General features: G+C 46.1%; 1 protein-coding gene across 1 annotated transcript in view; it reads left to right on the top strand.

Annotated features, from left to right (window-relative positions):
* The window catches only part of ADRA1D (adrenoceptor alpha 1D), a 48,039-nt gene extending 23,122 nt beyond the window's left edge, over positions 1-24,917 (top strand). The window contains exon 2 of the mRNA XM_074587249.1: positions 23,432-24,917. Within this exon, the coding sequence (XP_074443350.1) occupies positions 23,432-24,000 (569 nt within the window). The 3' untranslated portion in view covers positions 24,001-24,917. The remainder of the gene's footprint in view (positions 1-23,431) is intronic.
* Positions 24,918-25,349: the final 432 nt, after the last annotated feature.

The raw sequence follows: 25,349 nt of genomic DNA, 5'->3' as shown, positions 1-25,349 counted from the left end.
GAGAGAGACTTTTTACCAAGGCCTGTAGTGACAGTTTTAAACAGTTTTAAACTAAAAGAGGATGGGTTGAGAATGGACATAAGGAAAAAAATTTTTATGATGATGATGAGGATGGTGAGACACTGGAACAGGTTGCCCAGAGAAGTTGTGGATTCCTCCTCCCTGGAAGTGTTCCAGATGAGGTTGGACAGGGCTTTGTGCCAGTGAAAGGTGTCCCTGCCCATGACAGGGTGTTTGAACTAGATAATCTTTAAAGGTCCCTTCCAACCATGGTATGATTCTGTGATGTTATGTGACATAACAGTCATAACAGACACAACAGTGACTGGGAGTCTTCTGGAAACTGTGGCTTAGAGGAACTGCCATGCTTCCTTCCCTGCCTCCTCCGTAGGGTCAGTGTAGGGTATTCTGCAACTCAGCAGAATGTCTCTGTGCTTTGATTTTGCAGAGGAGCAAAAGTTACCTTATTACAGAGCTCAAACAGGAAATCCACCCCCAGGACAATTTGAAAGTCAGCATCGATTTGTCAAGGCATGTTTTGATCTTCTCCAGTAACTGGAATGAATTTCTTCAAACAGAAAGTGAAATTGTCTGAGTAGAAACATTTTGTCCTCCATTCTCATCAGCTATCAAAAGAATAAGAGACCTCTGTTTCCCATTGCTTGTATCACTTCCGTACTTCCAAATCAGCAGCTTAATTTTGTGCCCAATCCAGCATGGCTAGGGGTGGAAGTATTGGCCTTCGCTGAAATTCTGATGGCATCTATGCTGCTGCAAAGCACAAACACTGTCATGCAGACCTGTGTGTATTTGCATTTGCAAACCTGAAAATGGCTATTCCAGGTACAAAATTGGCAGTTCAGCTGCCTGCAGGTGATTGATTGGGATCTTTTTGCATTAAATTGCTGAGAGATGGTTTGTTACAGAAGTGAAGAATGAGGAGTGAGAAACAAGAAAAGAAAACCATTAGTCAGAGGTTAAAACAGGGATGGAGAAAAGACCCATCTGTGCAACCTCCCCCCTCCTCTTTCATGTATTCAGCCATGCCAGAAGTCCGTGTGCTCTCCAGTGTCACTCCAGAGTCAGCAGCAAATGCAAATCAGTCTCATTTGACCTTCTCATTGTAATGCTTGGGGCATTGATTCAGCCTCCTGCACATCTGCAAAGCACTTGCCATTCTGGGTGCAGTGGCCCAAAGTAAGCAAACCATTTAAGCAAATGCTGAACTCACAAGATTCCCAAGTAGTGGGTCCGGACACTGGCCAGCGAAGGAGGATTTCATTGGAAAACGCCAGTTGGAAAACCAAGCGGAAAAGTCCCACGTTTAACAACCTCTACTTCAATCACTAGTCATAGCTCCAAGGCAGAGCCCGTTTGTGCCAAATTTCCACGGATTTCTTACCAAGCAACCAGCAGAGTGAAAACCTTGGCAGCTCTGTGCTAGCCCATGGTCGACTCCTGGATCCAACAAAAGTAACCTGGAAGCCCTGAGCATGCTGGCTCCAGAAAGGGTTTTCTCATGCTTCAAGACTTCCCGCTACAAGTATGTTAATTCTGGGGACTTTAAGACACTCCAGATTCTCAGATTCATAAATTCCAAGGACGACGGGACTTCCATTGACTGATCTCCTGTGTTGCTCAGCCCAAGGAAAGCCCAGGGAATGTAGCTGGCCAAGGACTTTGCATTTTCTGTACCCTGTGGCTGGGGAGGCTTGAGAAGGGGGAGACTGCCCCATGTTGGAGATTCATCTTGTGGTCATTGACTGTTGGCATGACTGTCTCCATGGATTAACAAGTGTTTCCACATCAGCTGGTAGTTGTCAGGTTTCCAGGGATACATCCCTTTTAGACAACAGCGTGCACTGGAGGTTCTTAGAATTAATTTTTTTTAAATTTATAGTTCCTCGGAAAGTTTCATTAATTTTTTTATTGCATTCTGAAAGAAAACAAAGAAACACTGAAATTTCCCACAAACCAGGCATCTGTATTTGCAGATAGTTCTGTTCCCAAACAAAAACTGAGTCTTAGCAATTCCATCTTGTCCCACTAAAATCATGGGGATTTGTGCCACTGGCTTTGTAGAAATATAGATTCTTGGGGGTGGAAATTGCCTTAAGAGATGATCTAGTCCATCCCTTGACCTCAGGTCAGAGAAACTGGATCTAGGCTATATAACAAGTATGTGGAAGAGTATTTCTACTGCATGGGAATTTCTGGTTGCCCTGGTGCTATGAAACTGGTTCTGTGCAGGTCTGCTCATGCTGCTTCGCGTAATTCAGGCAGTATCTGCAGTCTGTTCCATATGGGTTATTGTTGAGGAAAAAGTTCTATCATCCAACATCAGTGCAAGTATAAACTCTGGGACATAAATTGACCCTAAATCCAACTCCTGATAATTAACGTCAGTCTTTGCAAAATTTGCCTCCTCTTTCCCAATAGCTCCATTGCCCCATTCTTTTTTAAACGGCTTTCTTTATCCTTGGACTCCCTTCCACAGAGCACACACATCGGCACCCTTTCCCTGAAGCTGAGCTGATTTATTGTCTTATGGCATGAGTTGGCTGAGAGTATGGTTTGCCAGCAGATGTTTCCAAGCAGCGGAACTTTCAAAGGAGTGCACGTTATCTCATATATAGGTTAAATGCATGAAAACAGTATCTGTTATTCAGAAGTAATTATTTATCTCTAAAACAGATTAAAGCCTGATTTGATACTATTTTTTGGCACAACTGGTGACTATTGTCACTTGTTAAAAACATACCGTCATTCATGTGATGCTGGAATTTTGCCACCCTCAACCACGGCATGGTCTGCCTTGGTTGATTTAGTGGCTTAGAAAAATCTCCAAATTTCTGACCAGATGCTTGGAACCCAATAGGAGAGATGGGCACCAATGCCATGCTCTTTGCTGTCTGCAGAGAAAACCTAGTTGACCATGTTTTTAGTAGTGGTTGGACCAAATACCTCCATAGATCCCTTCCAAACTCATACTGTGTCTCTAAAATCAGATGCAACTGGAGAGCCATACAAATCTGTAAAGTTATAATTGACCTATTTTGTTATACTTCATCTATTCCACTATTGGCCTTTTGTTCCAGTATGTTAGGCCCATATCAGTAGACAGTTGATGCCCACCTATGTCTCCAAATTTCAGTCAAGTAAGCTGCGTCTATACCAGTAAACTAAGTGCCTGGAAAGTTCCCAGACTCTGAGGTCAGCTGGCAGATGACAGCCTTTATCTCAGCTAATGAACTCCCTTAGCCTTCAAAACAGGGTGACTGTGTGCAAGCCACCTGTTGGCAGCGGACCTTGGGATGTTCCTCTCCCTCACCGTGCCTTGTGTTGGTTGCACAGGCCAAAGTTGTCCAGTTTTTGCTTTCATGGAAGTGTCTGTTCCAGTGGTGGGGATATTCCTACGCAAGCTTAATATTTTCAATGAATATGCAACCGGGGCAAACTGGCTGGCATACTAATGCTCTAGAAGACAGGTGTACACATCCAGGCATTTACATGGGAGGGAGGGAGGGAGGGAGGTACCTAAACTCTCATCACTGTGCAAGGAGGTATGGGGCATCATGCTGTTTCCACTGAAGATGTACTGGGATGTCCCAACTAGCCTCCAATTTCTACTGCAGAAAGTGGCAGATCTCCTGTAGGTCCTGTGCCACAGTTGCCAGTCCTATGTGAAAGTTTTGGATGTCCTGTGTCATGCCAAACAGCATGAGGCACCTCTGCATGGGCATTGGAATTGAGCCTTTCGCTCACATGCAAATGACTAAATTTATGTGTCAATTTGTGAGATGAATCCTACCCTTGAAGACCCCTAATATTATGGGTCCCAGCTGTTCTGGCTTATTGAAACCATCTCTCTTATGCTTCGTCTCCGTCATTTGGCAGACCTCCTTCTTTTCAAACAGTTTGGTTCAGTCCAACAACGAAGACTAACAAATTCTAGTATTGTGCAAATATTTTGTCTGCTCCCTCCATATTGTTGTCTGTATTTATTCAACCAGCTCCACCTTCAAGTGAAACTTGACTTCATGTGTGCACCTAGGTGAACATTGTGCAGGTCTCTTGATTCTCCGGCTCTTTGCTATGGGATCCATCACCTCCAGAGGTAGCTGGGATCCATTGAGCCTATCCTTGTTTTAAATGGATGTGCCAATATCAAGGAAGGACTCTTGAGCTGACATTTCTATTTCTTTACTGAAGCAGAGCTCTGAAGTGTCAATCTTTCCATCTGTCTATGTTTTGCCCTAAGCATGGAGTAAGGGCACATCTGCTGAACAGCTTACTTGCTGTGCAAATACTGATCTTTGGCTCCTTCATGCTTGCTTTGCTAGCACAAAGGGGATGAAATCCAGCTGAATTCAGGAGGAGTCCACCCCTGTCTCCATCCCTATTAGCAAACAGCTGGGGGAACGATCTGACTGCCCTAATGGGACAACGTTCCTACTGCCCGGTGAGCCTGCAATGAAACTTGTGGTTGCTCTGAGCTGCTGTTCAGGTCTATGAGAGAATTTCATGGTAGAAGTCTAGAGAAACAGCAAAGTTTTGGGGACTGCACTTTTTCAGAAACAACCTGAGCAACCTAACAGCTTGAAATGCCTATTACAAGCAGACCTTTTATCTTCACGGGAGTTATGGTGGTACACGAGGGCCCCTAACTCCCTTTCTGCAATCTAGTTTGTTTTGCTGTTGCTATTGTCTCTTCTACTGCCGATGCACCTTAGCACAGTCCTGGTTATCTATTTCTTCATCTATAGACCGTCCATCGCAAGATGTTGTGTGGAGAGATGTGTCAACAAAGCTGAAATAGGTTTGCTTGGATCCAGGATCAGTCCAGACTTAACTCCATGCCTTGCAAGGAGCTACTTTTCTGCTCAGACATGGACTTAATGGTATTAGTAATGGCAGTGTATTGATGTTTTGTAGTTACTTCTAAAAGGTATTAAAGAGGTTATCAGGCCAGGGCAAGCACAGTGGAGCTAATCTGAGTTTTCAAGCTTGGAGTACAGTAGAAAAAAATTACACCTGAAAAGACTCAACCGTTTTGACATTGGGCAACCACAGGTGTTGTGTGCAGTTTTGGAACCAAATAAGCCCTAATTTCATTGAAAATTCATCTGTGGAGTGGAGCGATTTGGGCCTTCCAAGTGTATTGGGAGGATCAAAAAACACTCGGGGTGCTCACTTCCAGATATACAAGGTTGAAGGCAGAAGTGCCAAGCCTCATATAGTTTTTGTGTTTTGGGCCCCATATACAGGAACAGCAGCCCAAACACCTTTTTCTTCATGCACACACCCCAACACACACACACACATGTACACCAAGATTTTTAGTAGAGCTTGGTTCAGTTAGAAAAGCAATTTTTTTTTTTAAACAGCAAAGGAGTTGTCTGGCTGCAAACGGTAATTAACACCCTGTTCCCTGCTGTCTTGGGTCATACACTCTGGAAATCAGATGCATACGCTGAAAAGACCAGGGTATCCAAGTGATACTATGTGACCTGAAGGATAATTGGGAGACAGCATCCATCGGCATATACAGTATTGGAAGAGCTAGGATCAGGGGATTTATCTGCGTTCCTCTGGAGACAAATGCCAGGAGGTCACTTTGTGTGTCATCAGGCTTAACCCAACAGAGAGCTCAGCATTCAAGGTACATTTAGAATAAATTATATTTATTAAGGCACTCATCCGCAGTGATTTCTTGGCAGGCGGTAACGACACAAGGCCAGTCCCGGCTCAGCAAAGCTTCTTAGAGCTGCAGCTGGCTCCTCAGCACAGCAGTCTGCTCCTCCCAAAACAGGGGCACAGCGGTGAGAGAGAGAGCTGGAGTGCTGGCTGGACCTGCAGATGTGACTGACAGAAAGGCGGAGTGTTGAGACACAGGTGTGATTTTTCACAGCCTCATGTACTCCACTTCCCAGCCATCCATGGTAACCCCAGCACTGCAGCTCCAGCTGGAGATCTAGCACCAAGGAAAATGTGTTTGTTGGCCTGCAGTGGTTTTCAAGATATTTGCTGAAAAAGAGCCATCCTTTTCTCTCATAGTCTTATGCTGCCATGCTTCCCAGGGACAGAAGAGTCTCAGGTCCCAGCCACTGCTCTTCCACATTCACGTTCAGGCTTTCAGCCTATCTCTTCTATATCTCAAAAAGCATCCTGCCCAATTCACCAGAGATTTTTTTTAATTATGATTTTCTTAATATTAATTTCATTTTGGAGATCGGACCAGCTGTAGCTACCCAGTCTGAGTCAGAAGAGCAGTCAGGTTCTGAAAGTACCATGCCTCAAGGATTTCCCAAAGCACCTTGCAGCAAGAGGTCCAGGTGACATTCACCCCAACTAAGTCACCAAGAAGACCAGCACCATCTCCTCTGGACCAGCAGGAGATAAAGGGACATGTCAAAGACAGAAGCAAGGTGGTGATTACTGATGACTCACATCTGCAGATAGGATAAAGTAATATCCCAGATGCTTCTGTGCTACAGTCATGGCATTTGAGATCTTTTTATGAGAAAGCCCATATCTCCTACAAGGGGTCTGACACCTGGAGTCAAAGGACTCAGCTAAGGTGGAAAAAAAGCCCCTGTAACAACCTCCTTTTGCATGGGTCTATATGGGCAGGCATGAAAAGGACAGATGCACTCACCCTGAGAGACATTTGAGGAGACCTTCCTTGCTTTCTCCCTGACCTGTCTTCATGGAGCTGAGACATTCTTCTTGAGGGAAACTAGTATATTCCCTGGAAAATATGAGAGCAGCTGTGATGCCATCCCATCACTTCCTTTTGTCCCCGTGGCTTACCTCGAAGACTTCGGCTGGTTTCTGGCATGGCTAAACTCCGTTTCTGAAGTTCTCAGCAGATGTCAACCTCACTCCTTATGGGTGGCAGGGGCATGGCAAAGGAAAAGGCCATAAGCAGCCAAGGAAATAAGGTGGAAACCTTAGCAAAAAGCCAAGGAAATAAGGTGGAAACACCTTAGGGAGGGGAATCAGGTAGAGGGGATGGAGAAACAAGGCGGTCACCTACCCAATTCCAAAAGAAGAAGCAATGCAGGGTGATGGGAGTGCTGGGATGCAAAGCCTCCCGACTCCTAGTGCTGATGCTGTGCAGGACTCCAGTGCCACTGAGCAAATGGCAGAGTTTGCCAAGTGCTTGCAGGCAGGGCTGCCCTGGGTTTGATTTTCCTCATTTGGGCATGGCCAGGAATGAGCGTGTGTCCTTTGGCACCTGTCCCTGCAAGAGTCAGACGCAACTGTCGAGAGGGAAGCACAGGAGAGAGTCACTGGCAGAGGCTGTTTGCTTGCCTTCACAGGGAGCAGGGGATATTTTGATGGGGGCCTTAGGACAGTTTCCACAGAGAAAGCACTAGGTGTAAGAAGGAGAAGGGAGATATTTTTTTTAATAAGCCATTTTGGTTGTTCTCCTGATCTTGGTTTTACATTTTCTGCTGGACTGAGGGAGGAAAGCTCACAGGTCAGGAGAAAGGTCTGTTATTAGAAAAGCTATTTTTCATGGAGTTTTACATCGATACATCTGCTCTTCCAGCTCCTTGGGGAGTCCTTAGAACCATTCACAGGTGGGCTGTGGGCCCCACAAATACAGGGCAGGACAGGCAGGCGCCAAGCAGCACAGCACAAGGACACTCCAGGCTGCTCCCACCAGCTGTCCCCGGAGCTGTAAAGCAGTATTAGCGTGTCACATGTTGATTTCTTCAGCAGCACAAAAAATGCAGCTTTAACGCTGCTGGGACCTGAACGACTGTTCACAGTTGGCTCAGGTCTCTGCTCATGGCATCCACAGGTCCTTGCAGACCTTGCCACCCGTGCCAGCAAGAGGCAGCAGCTTGCTTTGAGGGGAGGGACCAGAAAGCCCTCTGCGATGCTTATTTCTTCCCAGCTTTGTTTGCTCTGGGTAATTACCAGGACACCAAAGGATATTAGCTCTGGATGTGGGAGTGCAGAGAGACTAACTGGTCTCAAATACCAACATTGTAGCTCATTGTAATTAATTAAATGTTGACATGATCCCCAACAAGCGAAACCTTCATTATACTCAATTAAACCCCTTGACACAGATGCTTGACTCATTGTCAGTCCCTCTAATTAAAAGCAAATGCATAGAAATTTATACATCATAGCATACATGTGACAAACCCAGAGAAAGATCTTGCAGCAGGGAATAAAGGTCCACTGCTCTTCTCAATTAAAGCAGTTTCTGGACCATATCAACTGTTTCCCAAACAGTTCTTGCATTTATCTTGTCTGCAGACCCCTTGTGACATGGCAATTTTTACAACTCTTCTATATTTAGGACCTACCACATTTTGGAACAGAGTTTGCTAATAGTAGTTGTAGTTTGCAAGGCTAGAAGGGACTGCTCCAATTATCTGCTGTGATTTACAGATGACTGCAACCCTAAACACCGCGTTCGATAATCTCTTCCCCTCTCACAATACTCAGAAACAGTTTTCTCCTTAGAAAGACACTCAGCATTAACTCAGGACTGCAAATAATGGAGAACCCATGTCTCTAGTTATGCTTTCTCCAGTTGCTTTAGATCCTTGCTATTAAAAATGACGGCTTTCTTTCTAGGGTAAATCGATCTAGCTATAAATTCAAGCTATTAATTTTTTCTACCATTCTTGGCTAGATTAAACATGGTTTTGCTATCAGAAAAGGTTCTCCTGTATTTCACTGCAGTGCATGAGCGAGTTGCTTCAGTTTCTCTTAAACAATCCCAATAGATCAAGATCCTTTAATATCATGCTCTAAATCAAGTTTTCCAGACTTTTGTGTTGTCTTGTAGAGCTCCTCAGAGCATTTTCTGTCTCTTTGGCTTCTTTTCGGTACTGTGTTGGGACATGAATTTCCATATGAGCAACCTCAATTTTTCAGTCTTCCTTGCTCTGGTTCATCTGTTCTTGTTCTTGGCTTTATTATTACTAAAGCTCTGTGAAACACTGCTCCAAGGTGGATCACGCATGCCTTTTTGCCAACAGCCTTGACAGCCTTTCTGTCAGGGAGGTAGCTGTAAGAGCAAGTCATCAACTGTTACTGGAAGGAAAGACATCCCTGGAGGTATTTAAAAGATGTGTTGACATGGTGTTTAGGGACGTGGTTTAGTGATGGACTTGGCAGTGTTAGGTTTACACTTGGACTTGATGATCTTAAGGATCTTTTCTAACCTAAATGATTCTATGATATTCCTCTAAAGAATGATTTCACCAAAATGTTCCCATGTGCTACTATTCAGGGCAGGCACAAATACTGGTCCAGCACTGACAGTATTGCTAATGTATGCCATACTGGGTTTGATACTGGGAACCCTCATGTTCAGAAGATACTTTCATGCTTAATGCCCATGAGTTCAATGAGAGTTCAATGTGTAGCTACCTTTAAATCTGTGCCATAACATTTATGTTAGGGGTCATCAGATATCTTAGGTTCACTCAGTATTATAAGATATTTTTGTCTCTAGGTACAAACAAGTTGATAGTCTTGAAGGAGCACATCACTGGTGTTGTCTGAGACAGATGGTTTCAGCTGCCAGAGAAATTGCTCTTTTCAGCATTTTGAATATTTGGAGGCAATTAATAGGGGAATGTGCATTTGTAGGGAATCTGGGTCCCGTCTCACGGCAAACATAGAGGCTCTTTACCCAGCCATAGATTCATTGCACAAGATAATACTGAGCACGTGTTTGCAGACCTGCTGACTGAGACATTCTGGGGACCCACTGGGAGCACCTTTTTGGGCACCCAGGCACCTCACCTTTAGACAACACCACTGGTAGAAATGCACAAGCAAAGCAAGTTTTACATGGTGTGGTTTTTGTGTTGCCTTGACATGAGGACCCATCAAGGTCTCCTAAGAGGGAGCTGGCAAGTCAGAAGCTACTTGGTGATGACAGAAGAAGAGGAGATAATAATTACCTGGGATTACACTGGTCTTGACAAGGGCTGTCCTCAGAAACAGCACTTTCCTAAGGAGAGGTAGAAAGTCCATTTAGGGTCACGTCCCTGGAATGAGAAGTGAATATGCAAAATTAGCATATCCAAAACTTAATTTGGAATCAAGGCTGCATTAAAACAGGGGGTGCATCCGAGATCCCATGGCTATTACTTCCGAGCAGTGAGTAAAGAGCACAGGAGGCAAAAAGTCTTGTTTATCTAATGAAAAGGCGAGAGAGAGGCAGGCAGATACCTCGTGGGATGTACTCAAATTGCCATGAAAATTGAATGCAAATTTCCGTCCTTTCCCTTTAGGATCAGAGATTAAAAAAAGAAATAGAGATAGGGCAGAGATGGAGCAGGAAGCATGTCAGTGGAGAATGAGCCTCATCACCATAATGAGGCACTTTGAGACGCGCATCTTTTCTCAGCAGAGATCCCATTGCCCTGTGCATGCATTTAAACCAGGCAATGCAGCAAGTTTCTTGCATTCTCTCTCTTGAAACGTCTCCTTAAAACTCCATGTGGCTGTAAAGCTTTAAGTAAACCTCCGTGATATGATGGTTGCTCTGCTGCTACATTTCTTGGTCCTTCCCACCATTTCTTCGTGCTTGTCCCAGGCTCAGCTCTGTGGCTAAGACAACCAGGCAGCCAGTTTTTGCCTCTTGTGTCATTTCACTTTCCATTCATCCATGACATCTAGGTGGAACGCTCAGGTAACAAAAAATATCAATAGTTTGGGTTTTCTGGGCTTGTCACCCCTTCCCACTGACAGGTCCTGACACCATTGTGCATGGTTGTATCACACTGCTGGAGACTGCTCTAGTCTGGGCATTGCAAGCTCTCTCCTCCCCTGACATGGTGCAAACCAGGCGGTGTCTCCCATCCACCCTGCCAGACGTATTGCTGGTTCACAAATCCTGGGGTACAAACCTTGTCTGTGCTGTGGGCATGCAGGAAACCTCTGCCCAGTGTCAGGTAGCAAAGGCCTCCTTCGGGGACTGGTTTTCCCACCAGTCTGTGTTTGTATAGCACCTAGCACAAAGTGTGGTCCCCCATCACATTCATGCTAGCAAATAAAAGGCATCGGGATCAATTTGCTAGCCATGTGCCTGGGATTGCCACAACTAAATCCTCCCAAAGAGGGATACGCGTGCAGGTACGTACCTTGCCTCCACTACCCAATGCACCGTGTCCATGCCAAAGTAATGCCAGGGTCCAGGCTAGAAGCCTGTGTGCCCCTCGGTCAAAATCCAGTCCCTTACCCTGTGCTTTGTTTGCTGTACCCGCAGAGCTATGGCTTAAGTGCATCACTGCCAAATAACCAGATAAGAGATGTACAGCTGGTCACATCAGACGGATGACATGGCCCTCCCCAGTGGAGGACAGGGGAAAGGACCGAGATCCTTTGCAGGCAACCGATGAAGCATTAAACAGGAGACTTTATCCCTTCAAGTTAAGGGCTTTGGGAACTGTCGGGAGCAATGAGGATGTTGTTATCTCACCATTCCTGTTATATTTTTGGAGCCCCGTTACACTGACCCATTGTTTTCTGAGAGGGGGAAAATGTCTCCTTTTGAAGTGCGATGTTTTTAGAGCTTGGTATCAGCTGAAAGCTGGTTTTCAGGAATGGGGAGAGACAGAGCAGCTCTTTGCTATCTCCCTTGAATGACTCCGGGTTGGGGGAGAAGAAGGAAATATGATTTACTTTTTTTTTTAAGTTTCCCTTCTTGTTGAAAAAAACAAAAATTGGAAAAAAAAAAGAAAGAGAAGGCGGGCGATGAGAAACTCTGCTAAAGCCAGAAGGGCCGTGCCTTGGAGCTGCCTGCGGAAACAGGGCAGGCGTTGGAGGATTTTCCCCTCCAAGCCTGAAAAGAAACAAGAAGTTAGCTGGCTGGTCTGAATAACCCCTCCTGACCTTGCAAAGCCAGTCCTAATTTTTCATCAGAGCTGAAAATATCAAACTCCCCCATCCTTTCTTACCCACCCTTTCCTCCGCGACGTCACATCGCCACAGGATCCAGCGCTGCGGCTCTCTGTTCAGCATCCTTCACAGCCAGCGACACCGGCAGGGGGGCATGGGCTACGAGCGTCGCGGTGCCAGGCTCCGCGGCCGGTGACGTGCTGTCTGCCCAATTCTGATATAAACAGAATGTCCCGGGGACTGGCACGGTGGAAATGCGCTGAGGAAGCTCCCACACCTCCGCTTGATAGTGTGTTTTCCAAACGCTGGCATCCCGCCACTAGCAAGTTCTCCAGACTCAGGGCCACCAGCTTTGCCAGCAACTGGCTTAAGTAAACCTTCCACTGTAGCATCCTTCTAGATCAATGGACTTATCTCTGTTTGGGTCCTGGTGGTGCTCACCCACCCAAGTTGAGTTCTGCTGACCCCACGCTATAAATTAAAGTCAGGACTCACGCACTTTGTTCTGGAGAAGAATTTTTTCCTGGGTTTGGCCCAATGAAAAATTGCCTTTTTCCTTTGTGCAGCTCAGATCTGGCCTCGCTGTACATAAAATGCCATGTGTTCCCAGCAGGATTCAGCCCCTCCAAGGCCTACCCGTTAGCCAAATCTGATCTACATATTTACAAGCTTGTAAACAGGACGGGGCGGGTGAGTTCACATTCTTAGAAAACCAAATGCAGAGAAAAGAACTTCTGAGTTGGAAAAACAAAGAGTAGTCTTGGGTCCGACCCAGCAAACACAGTGGTTTTTCCAAGACTTGGATGACTTGCTTGAGAATCATTCCCCTCCACTCCTTTTCTACAGGATTTCCCAAGCTCACTCTTTAGTTGGAAAAAAATACATGTTCTCAATGTTTCTGACCAGAATGGAGGAGACAGCTTGATAGAAAGGGACATTTTATCCTGGAGGTGAGTTGAAGCCAGGCTTCTGTTTGCAATAGCCACAGAGGAACATCAGTTACTTGCAATGAGAAGTTTAAGGAAGCTATTAAAAGAAGTTGCACAGAAGCAGCCAGTTGGAGTGTTCACTGCAAAGTGCCATTGTGTCTGCCAATAAATGCAAGAACCAGTAGTCTAGAACAATGGTTCCCAAACTGTGGTCTGCAGATCTGGATGGTCCATGAAGGCTTGGTAAATGGCTCATGGAAAACCAGAGTTTAAGGGAGCCAACCAGTCTGTGAAAAATGATGAGCATTAACAGTTTTTAGTTCAGAACAGTTAGAGAAGTCTAAAGCCCTGTGCTATGTCCATTCACTATTTATAGATACAGACGCAGAGACCTCTTTGTGGCAAGGGCTGAAGAAACATTTTTGCTATTTTCTTGCAAAAAAAGCTTTGATGACATCCCATGAAATACATGCATCAAAGGAGATGTCACAGGGATAAATCACAGCAATGTTTCTACTAACTTACCCACCTTTCTGGGAAGTTTGTCATTGCTTCCGTCGTCATAATACCTAGGGTTTTCTCAAGTAGATTATTGTGGAGAATCTTCAGCTGACCCTCCAGAGTCTTGCCAATGGAAGCTGGCTGGGACCTCAAAGAAGCAGAAATTTCCCCATAACCCATATACCTCCTTTTACAGGGGGCTTTGGACAGACAGGGATGTGAAGGCTATATTCCTAACCAACCCCACATTGAATTTTGCCTCCACTCCTGAGAAATTCCATGTGAGAATTTACTTTCTTGACTAATCCTGCAGCCCATCATGAAGGCAATAAAAACCTGCAGCAGTCACTGGTGATAGAGAAGTCCTGTGTTGCTGGGTAGCTTCTGCTTATATCTCTTAAAAAAGGATCACTTGAGGCAACTCTTCAAGTCACAGAGCGAGAAGAGGAAGACTTTTGGTTGTCGTGGGAGTGACCTACTGCGCTCCCAAACCAACTGCCACAAGACTCCAAAGCAAGAAGTTAGTAGTAGCCAGATCTCCCTTGCTCCTCTGTACACAAAAGGTCTTTGTGGCCCTGACACTGACTTGGCATAGCACAGGTTTGCTTGGGAGACGGATAGGTCAAAGCCCAAGGTAGTTTATCACCAGTCGTATGAGATTAATTTTGCTGAGCTGGATTTGTGCTAGATGAAAAGCCAGACATCCAGGGCTCAATTCAGTAGCCTAAACACCAGTCTCTAGTGCCATCTGAACCACCCCAAGGTCTCTGAAGCACCTGCACAGATCTGGCTGATATGAGACAATTTACAGAGGACCCACACCCTTTTGAAACATTAGCAGTAGACTAAGATACGTTGGGGTGTCTAAAATGGCTCTAGCCTCCTACGTTTAACCAACCAAGTCACACCAGTGAGACAGCAATGCAAACATTAAGAAGCTAAGGACATAGCCTCCTACTGCAAAGAGTTACAGTCCACCAAAAGAGAGCATTATGCGAGCCAGCAGTTAAGGACAAAGTTATCCAAGGCCAAGAACTTTCATGGTTTGCCATCGTACTGTTTGAGACACTGGTAAGCTCACACAGGACTTGAATAAGCATAATCTTTCCTTGTTATTATTTGTGACCTATGCCTATGGTTGGATTTTTGCCCATGACACACTCTACCTATGGCTTACTCCTTCTGCAGATGGCAGCTAGTCAGCTTGTCCATACATGCTCCCCTTGCCCGAGGGCTGGTCATACTGGCTGTGTCACCCAGAAGTGTGCCCGAGATGCCATCGTGCAGAGAAGAGACTCCCAGGCGCAGATGCAGCAAGACCTTCATGCTCAGGACGCTCCCGCGTTTGCAGAATGGAGAGCCACGGGAGTGCTCCTCTCTGAATGACACGCTGATTTTGGCATTGCCCTGGAGGGAACCTAGCAACCCCGCAAGGCCATTGTGTTCATTCAGATCCTCAGCCAGATGGAAATTTTCTTTTCAAAACTGCCCCAAGTGCATTTCCTTTGCTGAACTATCCAGGCAAGACTTTCACCCTGGTCTCTGCCGCGCTCACTCTAACGTCAGCACGTGGATTCCAGACCTCTTCCTGCTCAGACAGCAAGACAAGAGCTCTTGACATGCAACTCAGTTACCCTGACTTTTCCTGACTTTTCCTTCTCTCAGGAGACATTTTTATACTTTTTTTTCTTCATGTGCATCTGGCAAATAAAGAATCTTCCTGATACCTCCCTTTGGATTTGCCAGATTGGGCAATCTTCTAGACTTTTATTTTTTCATAATTTTATTTATGTCCTTTTACTGAGGCTCAAAATTTTCAGATTTGTTTTTAAGTCCTCTTTGAGGCTGGAGTCAGGCTATTATCTGTGAATTGTAAAGGAATAGGCAGTTGGGTACACATCTATCTTTCTCAAGCATAAGAAACACTGCAAAAATATTACCTTTAAGGGAGTCTGTACTAGAAGCCAGATGAAAAAAGACCTGAGGCTTGGAAAAAGGTCCACAGAGCTCCTGTTAAAAATGAAGAAGCAGGGAAAAACTCAAAGAATCACAGAATCATAGAATACCGGGTTGGAAGGTATCTCAAGGATCATCTGGTCCAACCTTTCTTGGCAAAAGTACAGTCTAGACAAGATGCCCCTTACTTTGTCCAGCTGAATCCTAAAAGTGTCCAATGATGGGGAATCTATCACTTCCCTGAGGAGATTATTCCAATGGCTGATTGTTCTCATCGTGAAAAATTTTTACATTCAGTTCAGGACAGTGAAGCTTTGTACATGTGTTAGCATGGGATATCCAGGTCCTTGGAAGGAGAATGCAATGAATGTAATGAGCTTCAGGGGATTTGCTGCTGCTGCTTTCAGCTGTGTGTCCCCAAATGAAAGGTTGGTGCCCTCCCAAGAAACCTGGCATATTGAACCTTCTTTGGGCCTCTTCGCCTGTCTAGAATAGTATCACATAAGCATATTCCCAATGGTATCCAGCAAATGACAAGTTTTGCTATGAATTGCTGAGGAACGAAACTAACTATTAGAGGTCAACTATAGTGCTAAAAAAAAAAAAAGATAGGAAAAATAATGCCACAGTAGTTTATGGTCACAAAACCCCAGAGCAAGGGCTGTAGAGCAGACTAGAGCAGACTAAGTACTTTATTGGACCTGTCACAAAGCCTCCCTTGGGCCCCATGCAGTGCCCCAGTGGTCCTACAACATAATTACTGTCTTGTGGAGTTGTGAATCTCTGGAAGAGCAGGGGGTGTTTTGTGGCAGCCCACTGAAATGTATCTTCAGTCTGAAACACATGCTTTGCATTGCATGCCCTGTGATGTGGTATGAGGGCATATGGAAGTAATTAAGGATGTAGAGCCTGCTGGAGGACTGCACAGTCAAGTCCTTCCAGCCTTTTGGGAATGGTCTCTCAAGTGAAGTCTTTCCTGGACCAAACTTAACTGGAGAGGTCTAGATGGACCATGCTAAGCAAATTAGCACTGTGCACAATACAAGACTTGGAATTACTTGTTAGCTTTCTGGCCAGTGTAGATGTACCTGTGTGATTCTTCACTGTGTCACCCTTCACCACTATGGGATGATCACTGGTGAAATTCTTCCAGTGACAAAAGTCCTATCCTGCATAGGAGAGAAACCGATGCATGGGAAGTTTTGGCAACTCCTCCTAGGAGAGGAGGAGACCACCAGATGCCAATGACATTGAGTGAAATGCATCAGGAGTAACCTTGGATGCTCATGATGTGGTTGCCCAAGGGACAGGAGTCTGGGTCCAATCATCTGAGACCTACTGTGATCTACCTGCCCAGTAAAGGCTTACACTTAGGATGAGATGGGTCACTCCATTCTCACCACAGTCTACCGACTAAACCATTGACTGTAAGAGGAGCCCAGGCACCTGCTCAGATACTAAATTCAGTTAGGTGATTCACAAAAGAGATGCACAATTTTAAGGAAATTTGATGCCTCAGAAAGATCCTCATGGCAATGACTCCTATCAGTGGTCCAGATTCACGGGATTGCTTTCAGAAAAGCTCCAACGTGAGCTTTGAGGGGAATGAAGGGCAATTTCAGTTAAAGTCCTACTGATGTGCTGCAACTTCGAGGGAAGCTTTTGGAGACATCACTGGGACCATACTGCCTAGAGATTAGGGGGCAGGCTTGAGGACCATGAATTAGACCAATAAATGATCAGAACAAGGCTCTGCTGCATTATCCTTCTCTTGCTGACAGGCAAACTACACTCAGACCTCAACTTGGAGATCCTGCTTGAGAGTGTTGGTGTTTTTCAGAGCCCTTGACCCCCCCCAGGCTAGTCTCTCCTGCCTTTGCAACTGACCCACCACGCCCAGACTAAACCATGCTTCCCTGAGGCCCACCACATCACAGACTGCACTCCCTCCCCATGGGGACCCCGCATGCCAGATATGCACACCCCACCATGGGATTTGGCATGGCCAGGGGCTTCTCCCTGCTTTTCTTCATGGCTAGATCAGGGTGCAGAAGCTGGAGCGAGCAGGCATGCCTACGCGCAGAGAGGCACACAGGCAGATCATTGGGGCTTTCATTGGCGTGACAGAAGCTGTCGCTTTTTTGCGACATTGTTTATGGGGTCAGCTGGAAGGCTCACAGGCCTGAGGAATTCCACCCGATATCCCAACGCCATCGTCCTCCAGGGAAAACGCTGGAGTCACTGCGAACACGCTGTCCTCCTCCCTACGCCAAGCAGCTCTTGGATCCATCCTAGGAGGGCAGTGAACTCCCTCAGCACTCCAACACACGCCGCCAACTGCAAGGAGGTGTTAACCCTCTAGAGACCCTGATATTCTTGCAGATGCCCAGTGGAGGTGGTTGGGAGCAGATGGAGGAGGTCAGGAAAGACTGGTCGGAAGCTGAGACTCGCAGTCCCACACAAAGGCAGAAATCCTTGCTGATTTTCAGCCTGTTCTCCCATAGTTTGGCAGCTGCATCAGGGAGGTTATTCATCATGGGGGCCTGGGAAGGAGCTGGCAAGGAGAGATGCAAGCTGGGTAATGAACAGAAAGTGACAGCTCATGATTACTTTGGATAAGATTTAATTAATTTACTTTGTGAGAGCCAGAAAAAAAGAAGGAAGAGACTGACTCTTTCTTTGGCCCGGAGAGCCCACAATGAGCTTCGGCAGCTACAGTGCATCCTATGTCAGGGTTTTTCCTATATCAGCTGCAATTCTCTTGACTTGCTGCTCTGATACATCCTGAGGGAGTCCTCAGACCCCCTCTTGACCTTTGAGGCCACATTCGTGAGAAGCTCAGGTGATGGGACATCAGTCCCCACCACAGGCCTAATCCTATATATGGATTTCTGGAGCTTCCTAACTTAAGAACAGAGTGGTTTGCACCTCGGTACATTTTTTCTTTTCCATGAGTTTGGCTAATCATTTTTTAGCATCCACAGCCTCCTCCTGCTGCAGGGTCATCCACAGCTGAGCAACATGCCGTGAGATGAACCATCTCCTCTTCTTTGCATTTAACCTACCACCTGTGAAGTAACCTCCATCTCCTGTGATGACGTTTATAGAAAAGGCAGTGAATAATATCTCCCTGTTTACCTTCTGCATGGTATTCCATCAACACCTGCAAGGTCCAACTCTCCATACGCTATTTTTGTCCAGGGTCATTCCTCATACAAAGCCCACACCAAGGAACAGTGAGGCTCCTTGTCTGTGTGAGCAATCCCGCTGGTCCTCGCATTTCCCGTTCATGGTAGGACAGCACTGGGCCATGAATTTGGCACTCTGTTTTTCCCACCTGCTATCACGTCTGCAGCATTTTTGTGCCACAGACTATTCAGGACATGCTGTAAAGCAGGGCCCTTTTAAAACAAAGATGCCCTTGCCAACTGCTCACAGATTCTGGCTGCGTACTGGGAGCTGGGGCCAGATTTAGATTGGACTGGGTCCATTTTCATTTGTGCATTTGTCTTTTTTCTTGTTTTGCTTTGTTTTTTTGAGCGCTGAACACTGGAACCAGCAACTCTCCAAACAATCCAGTGATATCACCTTCAAGTGAGTCATGGGGAGGGCAGGGTGGAGAATTGCAGACAAGGAAAAATCATGAGATTGTGCTAGCCCCAAAAAACCTAAAAAACATGGAATATGTGTTTGGATATGTGGAGGGGAGATTGCATCCACTAGCCGCTCAACACGGGGTGTCACAGTGTTGGGGAGAATGCCAATGGCTTCAGAGATTTGTACATATATGGCTTTTCCCCAGATATGAGCAGGGTGACATAAACTATGAAAAAAAAAAACGTGTAAGCACAAACACAGCATACAAACAGATATACATGTCCTGCACACACACACATACACACATGCTGTAAGAACAGCAAATAAATTACTTTTTTGCTTTCACTTCAGAGCACATACTTTATTGGCTCAACTTTTGCACCACCAAAAAAATGAAATTCAATCTTCAGATCATGTTTAGTCTGTGAGTCCAGTCAGTTTGCACGGTGCCGCCAGGCTTTCCCTGAGTTCAGCTGCAGCTTTCTTAATTTCTTAATGATCCTGAAGATAATTATCTAGAGTGACAATAGGATCTGCAGCCCTTGCTCAGACGTAGCTCTATCACTGGAATTCAGACTTTGCAATATGTGGAATGACCTTTTATAAAATGACAAAAAGTATAAAGGCCCCAAACAGACTTTCAAGCCCCCAGCAGTATTATTATAACATTTTTATTTATTAGGAAAAGACAAAGTCCTCAGCAAGATCTCCATAAGCCAACATGGAGCGTTCTCAACAGGGCAGTGGGAAATATGAAAGACAAGGCTCTGCATCCCACCCTACCTGGGAGCATCCTCCATTGAGATACAACCAGGCTCCTCCATCCACCAGAAGATCGAGCATCACTGGGCAGGCAGTCAGTGTAGAGAAGGGGCACCTCAGAGGTCTGTCCCTACTCCCCAGGCTGACTCTGTGTTTCACATGTGGATGTACTCTTCTACTTTTTCACCCTTACTCTGAGGGTGGTCAGACAGTAAGAGTGGAACACGTTGCCCAGAGAAGTTGTGGATGCCTCAGCCCTGGAAGTGTTCAAGGCTGGGTTGGATGTGGCTTTGAGCAACCTGGTCTAGTGGAAGGTGACCCTGTCTATGGCAGGGGAGGTTAGAACTAGATGACCTTTAAGGTCCTTTCCAACCCAAATCATTCTATAATTCCATGATTCTATGATTCTATGATTTGGTTAGGTTGTATGGAGACTTCCCTGCTGGGAGCGCTACCCCCAAAAGCAGCAGTCCTGTTCAAGCACAGCAAGGGCAAGCCAGTCTCCATTGTCCTCTCCCTGTGAGGGCTCTGGGGTCCCAGGTGCTCCAGCATGGCAGGGGGTTGCTGGACCCCAGCACACATACTGCACATAATGTCAGTGCTCACCACACCAAGACCACGCCACAGGTGGATGTCGCCAAGGGGGATGTCAGCACCTCCTCCTTCGGAAAGTACACAGAGCTTTGCCATAAAGCGTTGAGCTGGATGCCCAAAAGAGTTGTCCAAAGGGCTGATTTTGAGTGAGTAGAAGGAGCTCCTCTTTGAAACAAGGCCAGGTTTTACAAACTTGTACTGTGACACAAGTCCTACAGTACTTGGGCTTCTTTTTCTTTGATATTGCCCTGTTCTGGCTTTGATGCTTTTGGGGCCAGATCATCAAAAATTGCTCTTACACTGAGATATCGGGCTAAAGTGCTGGTGCATCACTCTGGGTTGCTGTGCCTGATATTTTACTCCCATTTTCTGTCTGTGGACCTTGTGCACATCCAACTGTGTTCCCTGACCTCCTCAAGCATCCATTACCCAGTACTGTCTTCCACGCATCTTAACAACATCTATGCTTCTATATAGTAACTGTTACAAAGCCCAGTCCAAAAACCCTCCCTTTCTCAAAATGTATGAAAGCAAGAGCTAATTTCTTCCATTCTTTATTCATTCCCTAAATAAGACTCCGCAACTCTTCCTTACGTGCAGCCTCCCAGTGCCTATCAAGAGAGTCTGATGCTCCAGCATGTAGAAAGTTACCAGCCAAAGATCTGTTCTGGGAACTCCCTGACTAGTTCTGTTCATCCCAGTGTGATCAAATGAGGAAACTATGGATGCACTCAGTACACGTCTCTTCTAAGGGGCACGCTTATTTGCATGGTAATGAGGATGGTAATGAGCCCCTTGTCTTCAGATGTACACAAGGTTCTAGCGGGTGAAAAACAGCCAAAGTTGAAATTCAGAGAATTCATAGCTTTTTTTTCTTTTCAATTTGTACTTTTTGTCTGGATGCAAAAGACAAAGCATGTAGTACAGAAACTGCATTGTGCAATGAACCGCTAAACACTAGATGTAAGTTATTATTTTAACAACCATGAGGCTGTTTAAGCAAGCACCAATCTCTTAAGTAGCCTGGCTCAAGCAGTAATTACCAGTCTCATTTCTGAATAGACCCTTCTTTTATTTGCTTTGTTACCATAGCTTTTTGTGTTCTTTTTCTCTCTCTTAAAGTTAAAAAATGCTACATAAAGCTGCAGCTCCTCCGAGAACCCAGTGCACCCTGCAACCAGCGTTCACAGCAACACTACTGAAAGAGTTTATGGCAATTAGCCCCTTTCTCCAGTGGGGAAACTGAGGCAGGAAACCTCTCCCTGCAAGGGAATGAGCAGGATTACATGCTTAATGAAGTCCTTCACCTGTCTTGGCCCCAAATGTTCACACTGAGCCATGGCAGGGTCAAGCAGGGACAACACAATGTCTTAGGACTGAGGGCCAGAGATGGCATTGCAGAGAGCACAGGGCTCTGTGTAGAGGCTGGTCCCCGGGCAGGATGGAGGGCAGGGGGGTCTGGGCAGGAAAACAGACCTATCCGCTATTGCCAAGACCTGAGATTGAGGAGAGGAATCGATGCCGGGCTTGGAAAGACACTGCTGTTCCACATTACCCAAAGCGTCGTACGGTGCCTGTAGGTCCAGGGTGGTGGGTTGAGGGCAGTGCAAGAAAAGGGGAAGGCCAAAGCCATGAACGGAGATGCTACATGCAATGCAAAGGGGGATTGTCCCCATCACCACCAAGGTGTTTGAAAGCTCCTGGCTATACACTTAGGGGTTGGTGTTTCTGCTGTGGTTAGATGTGGTGACTCAAGCGGCTTAGCGCCAACATATAAAGCTCACCACTGTCACAGAAAGAATAAACATCTTTAATCAAAAACAACCTCTACAAAACCTAACCCCGGTGTTATTGCTCTGTTCAAAACCACAGGCTACGACACCAGTGGCTGCTCATTAAACTGCAAATGCCATTCATTTCCATCAAGGCCTCCGGTCTTTCCAGCTCAGAGATGTCAGTCCTGCTTATTGTCCTTATTCAATGCCTCCTTCAGCACATATTGACAGACAGCATGTACTCCAGCCCTCCAACTTGAGTTGACCTTCAGCAGATATTTAAGCTGCATCTGTGCTTTTCCTGCCTCACCATCAGAAAATGCTGAGATCTGTCTGTCTTTTCCCATGTTCCCATGATGGAGTAGCCCATGTACCTAATGCTGAGTCTGGCTGTAATTTCTGCACTTTTTAGGGATGAGTGTAAAAAAGCTTTGCTGGAACCAGTGCTCTGAGTTTCCTGGATGATGGGTTTTCTCCAGCAAATAGCCTGGGGAGATCTTATATAGTGTCAGTCCCAGATTCCTGGCTCCTGGCACTTGTTTTACTGTTTTGACACCAGGCTTTTGAGCACAGCAAAAATAATAATGATATCCAGAGCTAATGTTATTTACTAAAATACAAATTAACGCTCAGTCACATGGCAGCACAATTTGTCATTCAGAGCTAAAATTAAAAGAAATTAAGGCTGAGTCAGAAAGTTATTTCAGATCCGAGTGGGGAATGCTAAGTGATGGGGCCATGTGGGAGCAACACTGACATCTTCTGGCCGTAAAATAATCTCCAGCTTCACAAAGAAAACCACCGGGAACCTCCAGCATGAAAGTGTAAATAGGCGTTAGGGTAGACAAAACAGCTTTTTCAAGCAGCAGGTCCAAGTTTGGCGTAGTGGATATTGTCTGAGTCCACTTGAAGTGTCCGCCTTAGCATCACTGCCAAATTTGAACAGAGGGTGTGTGACGCTGATAATCCAAAATATGCGAGTGTAGGAGGCAAAGGGGTGTTACTTTTCCATTAATGCAGGTGACAGGGATGTATCCAACCTTTTACACTGCAGGGGGAATGGTACAGTGCAACATGTAGGAAGAAGCAGGCACCAAGAACAGACCCCTGCAAAACATAGAATCAAAGAATAGTTTGGGTTGGAAGGGACTTTTAAAGGTCGTCTAGTTCAACATTGCTGCAATAAGCAGGAACATCTTCAACTAGAACAGGTTGTTCAAAGCCCCCTCCAACCTGAGCTTGAATGTTTCCGGGGATGGGGCATCTACCGCCTCTCTGGGCAACTAGCCAAGGACCTAAAAGCAGAATGATACCTTCGGCCTTTTCTGCAGATGTCACTTCTTCCAGACTGGGCTGACCACCACCCTTGCTACCGTGCACTGCCATACCCTTCCCCTTCCTCTAACCATTTTTCTTTTACTTTCTTCCAAGGTTCTTTCTTCCCATCTCTGAAGCCCTCTGAAATTGTCTTCAAGGTCATCTTCTGGCTGGGATACTTCAACAGCTGCGTGAACCCCATCATCTACCCATGCTCCAGCAAAGAGTTCAAGCGAGCTTTCATCAGGCTGCTCAAGTGCCAGTGCCACCGGAGAAGACGGCCCATCTGGCGCGTCTACGACCATCATTGGCGAGGGGCCTCCATTAACAGCTCAGTGCAAGACCCTGAGACGGACCTGAGGCCCAGGATTAACACCCTGAACAGCTCGTTCATATTTAACTCCTCCTTGCAGGAGACACCCAGTAAGAGGCGAACACTCAGCTTCAAGGGCTGGAAAATGCTCACTCCTTTCCAGAAACCAGCATCCATACAGCTGAAGGAGAAGATGAACAGCCTTTCTAATAAAATCCGGGGTGGCTCCAGCAAAGGCGGGGTGACAGCCACCTACAAAACAGAGGTGGAGTCTGTCTCTATTGGGATCCCTCATGACTTTGCAGAAACCATCGACTATCAAACCTATGATTTATCAGACTGCTGTGGGCTGCGAGAAACAGATATTTGAATCCACTGGGACATCTGTCGATGGTTTCTTTAGAGGTATCTAGCAGAAACTTGAAGGGATACCATCTGTGGGTCTGTCAGGCAGACTGGAAGCAGCAATCAGGTATAAAATGCAGTTGCCCAAAGGTTATACAAGCATCCCCCATGCAGAGGTCAGCCTGTTCTTTGGGATTATGGGTTCCTCAAAAAAGAACCAATGGCATACCCCATTTTTATGAGCCGCAGCAGGAGGGGAAGATGTGCGGTGGATATGGCCTTAGGAGAAGGGCTGTTTCCTCCAATGGATGGTTATCTTTTACTTTGGAAGAAGCTGTGCAATTAAGGGAAACCAGGATGCCTCCTTTGCCTTAAGAACACCACCACAAAATCTAATGGAAAGGTCAAACCCCAAAAGATGCCAACCCTGCCTTAGTACATGTGATCATGTTTCCATCCAGAGGCAGCACCCAGAAAGGATGCTGCTGAGCAGTAGGCGGCAGCTGATCCTTTAGATAATGGGTTGGGAGCTTGTAAGTCTACAGGGCTGGGCAAGACCTCCAGCTGAGGCCTTTGCTTTGGAGGGTGAGCAGACTGTGGTATTCCCAAGCAGGGAGGGAGGATCCTGGCTCTCAGCCATCATGTCTGCAGTGACCTTGTATGTAACCTGGTGTTAGGCCTGAGGAGCAGTCCAGATGTATACACTGATGCCAATGGGTGTGCAGGTCTCTTGTCTCTAATTCCAACCTGTGATGCATTTCTCATTTCACTTTTCAGTGAAACATTTGCAACCCACCTTGCTCTGGTGCACATCCCTCTGTGATACAGAGAGAAAGCAACTCCTTTTGGTGTTGGTAATCCCCAGCCTTTTCTGTCCCTTTCTCGCTCTTGTTGTTGTATCTCTCAAACAACATGGAATAAAGATGCATCCTAGGGGCTTCACTCAGGTCCGTAGTCAACCTGGGCTGTGGCTCAGGAAAGGTGGGATGGCTGAGTTTGGGGCCTGTTTCTACTACTCGGAGAGTCAACGCTAAAACAGAGCTGATGTGCAGTTGGAGCTCCCTTGTGTAGACGGATCTCCACCCGAGTCAGGATCACGCCCATGACTCTTCTCCCAAGTGGTTTCCCACATACCTGAAACATCAAAGCCTGTGGTGGCTATCAACAATTGCCTTTGGATATGTCCTCTAGCATGGTCAAAAGCAATGTCAATAAGCAGGTTTTTTTCCCCTTCGCACAGCCCCAGCGTGTAAGCTCCCCTCAGGAGAGCACTGTGGCCTCCTCTGGGGACCGCAGGGAGGTGTGAGCCATGACAGGCCCACCTCGGTCAGGCTGACACAAACCGTGCTTTGCAACTCAGAAAAATGGTCACCC

Source organism: Larus michahellis, chromosome 5, assembly GCF_964199755.1.
Source record: "Larus michahellis chromosome 5, bLarMic1.1, whole genome shotgun sequence".
Lineage (NCBI taxonomy): Eukaryota > Metazoa > Chordata > Aves > Charadriiformes > Laridae > Larus > Larus michahellis.
Note: the sequence above shows the minus strand (reverse complement) of the source record. Positions and strands in the feature narration are given on the sequence as shown.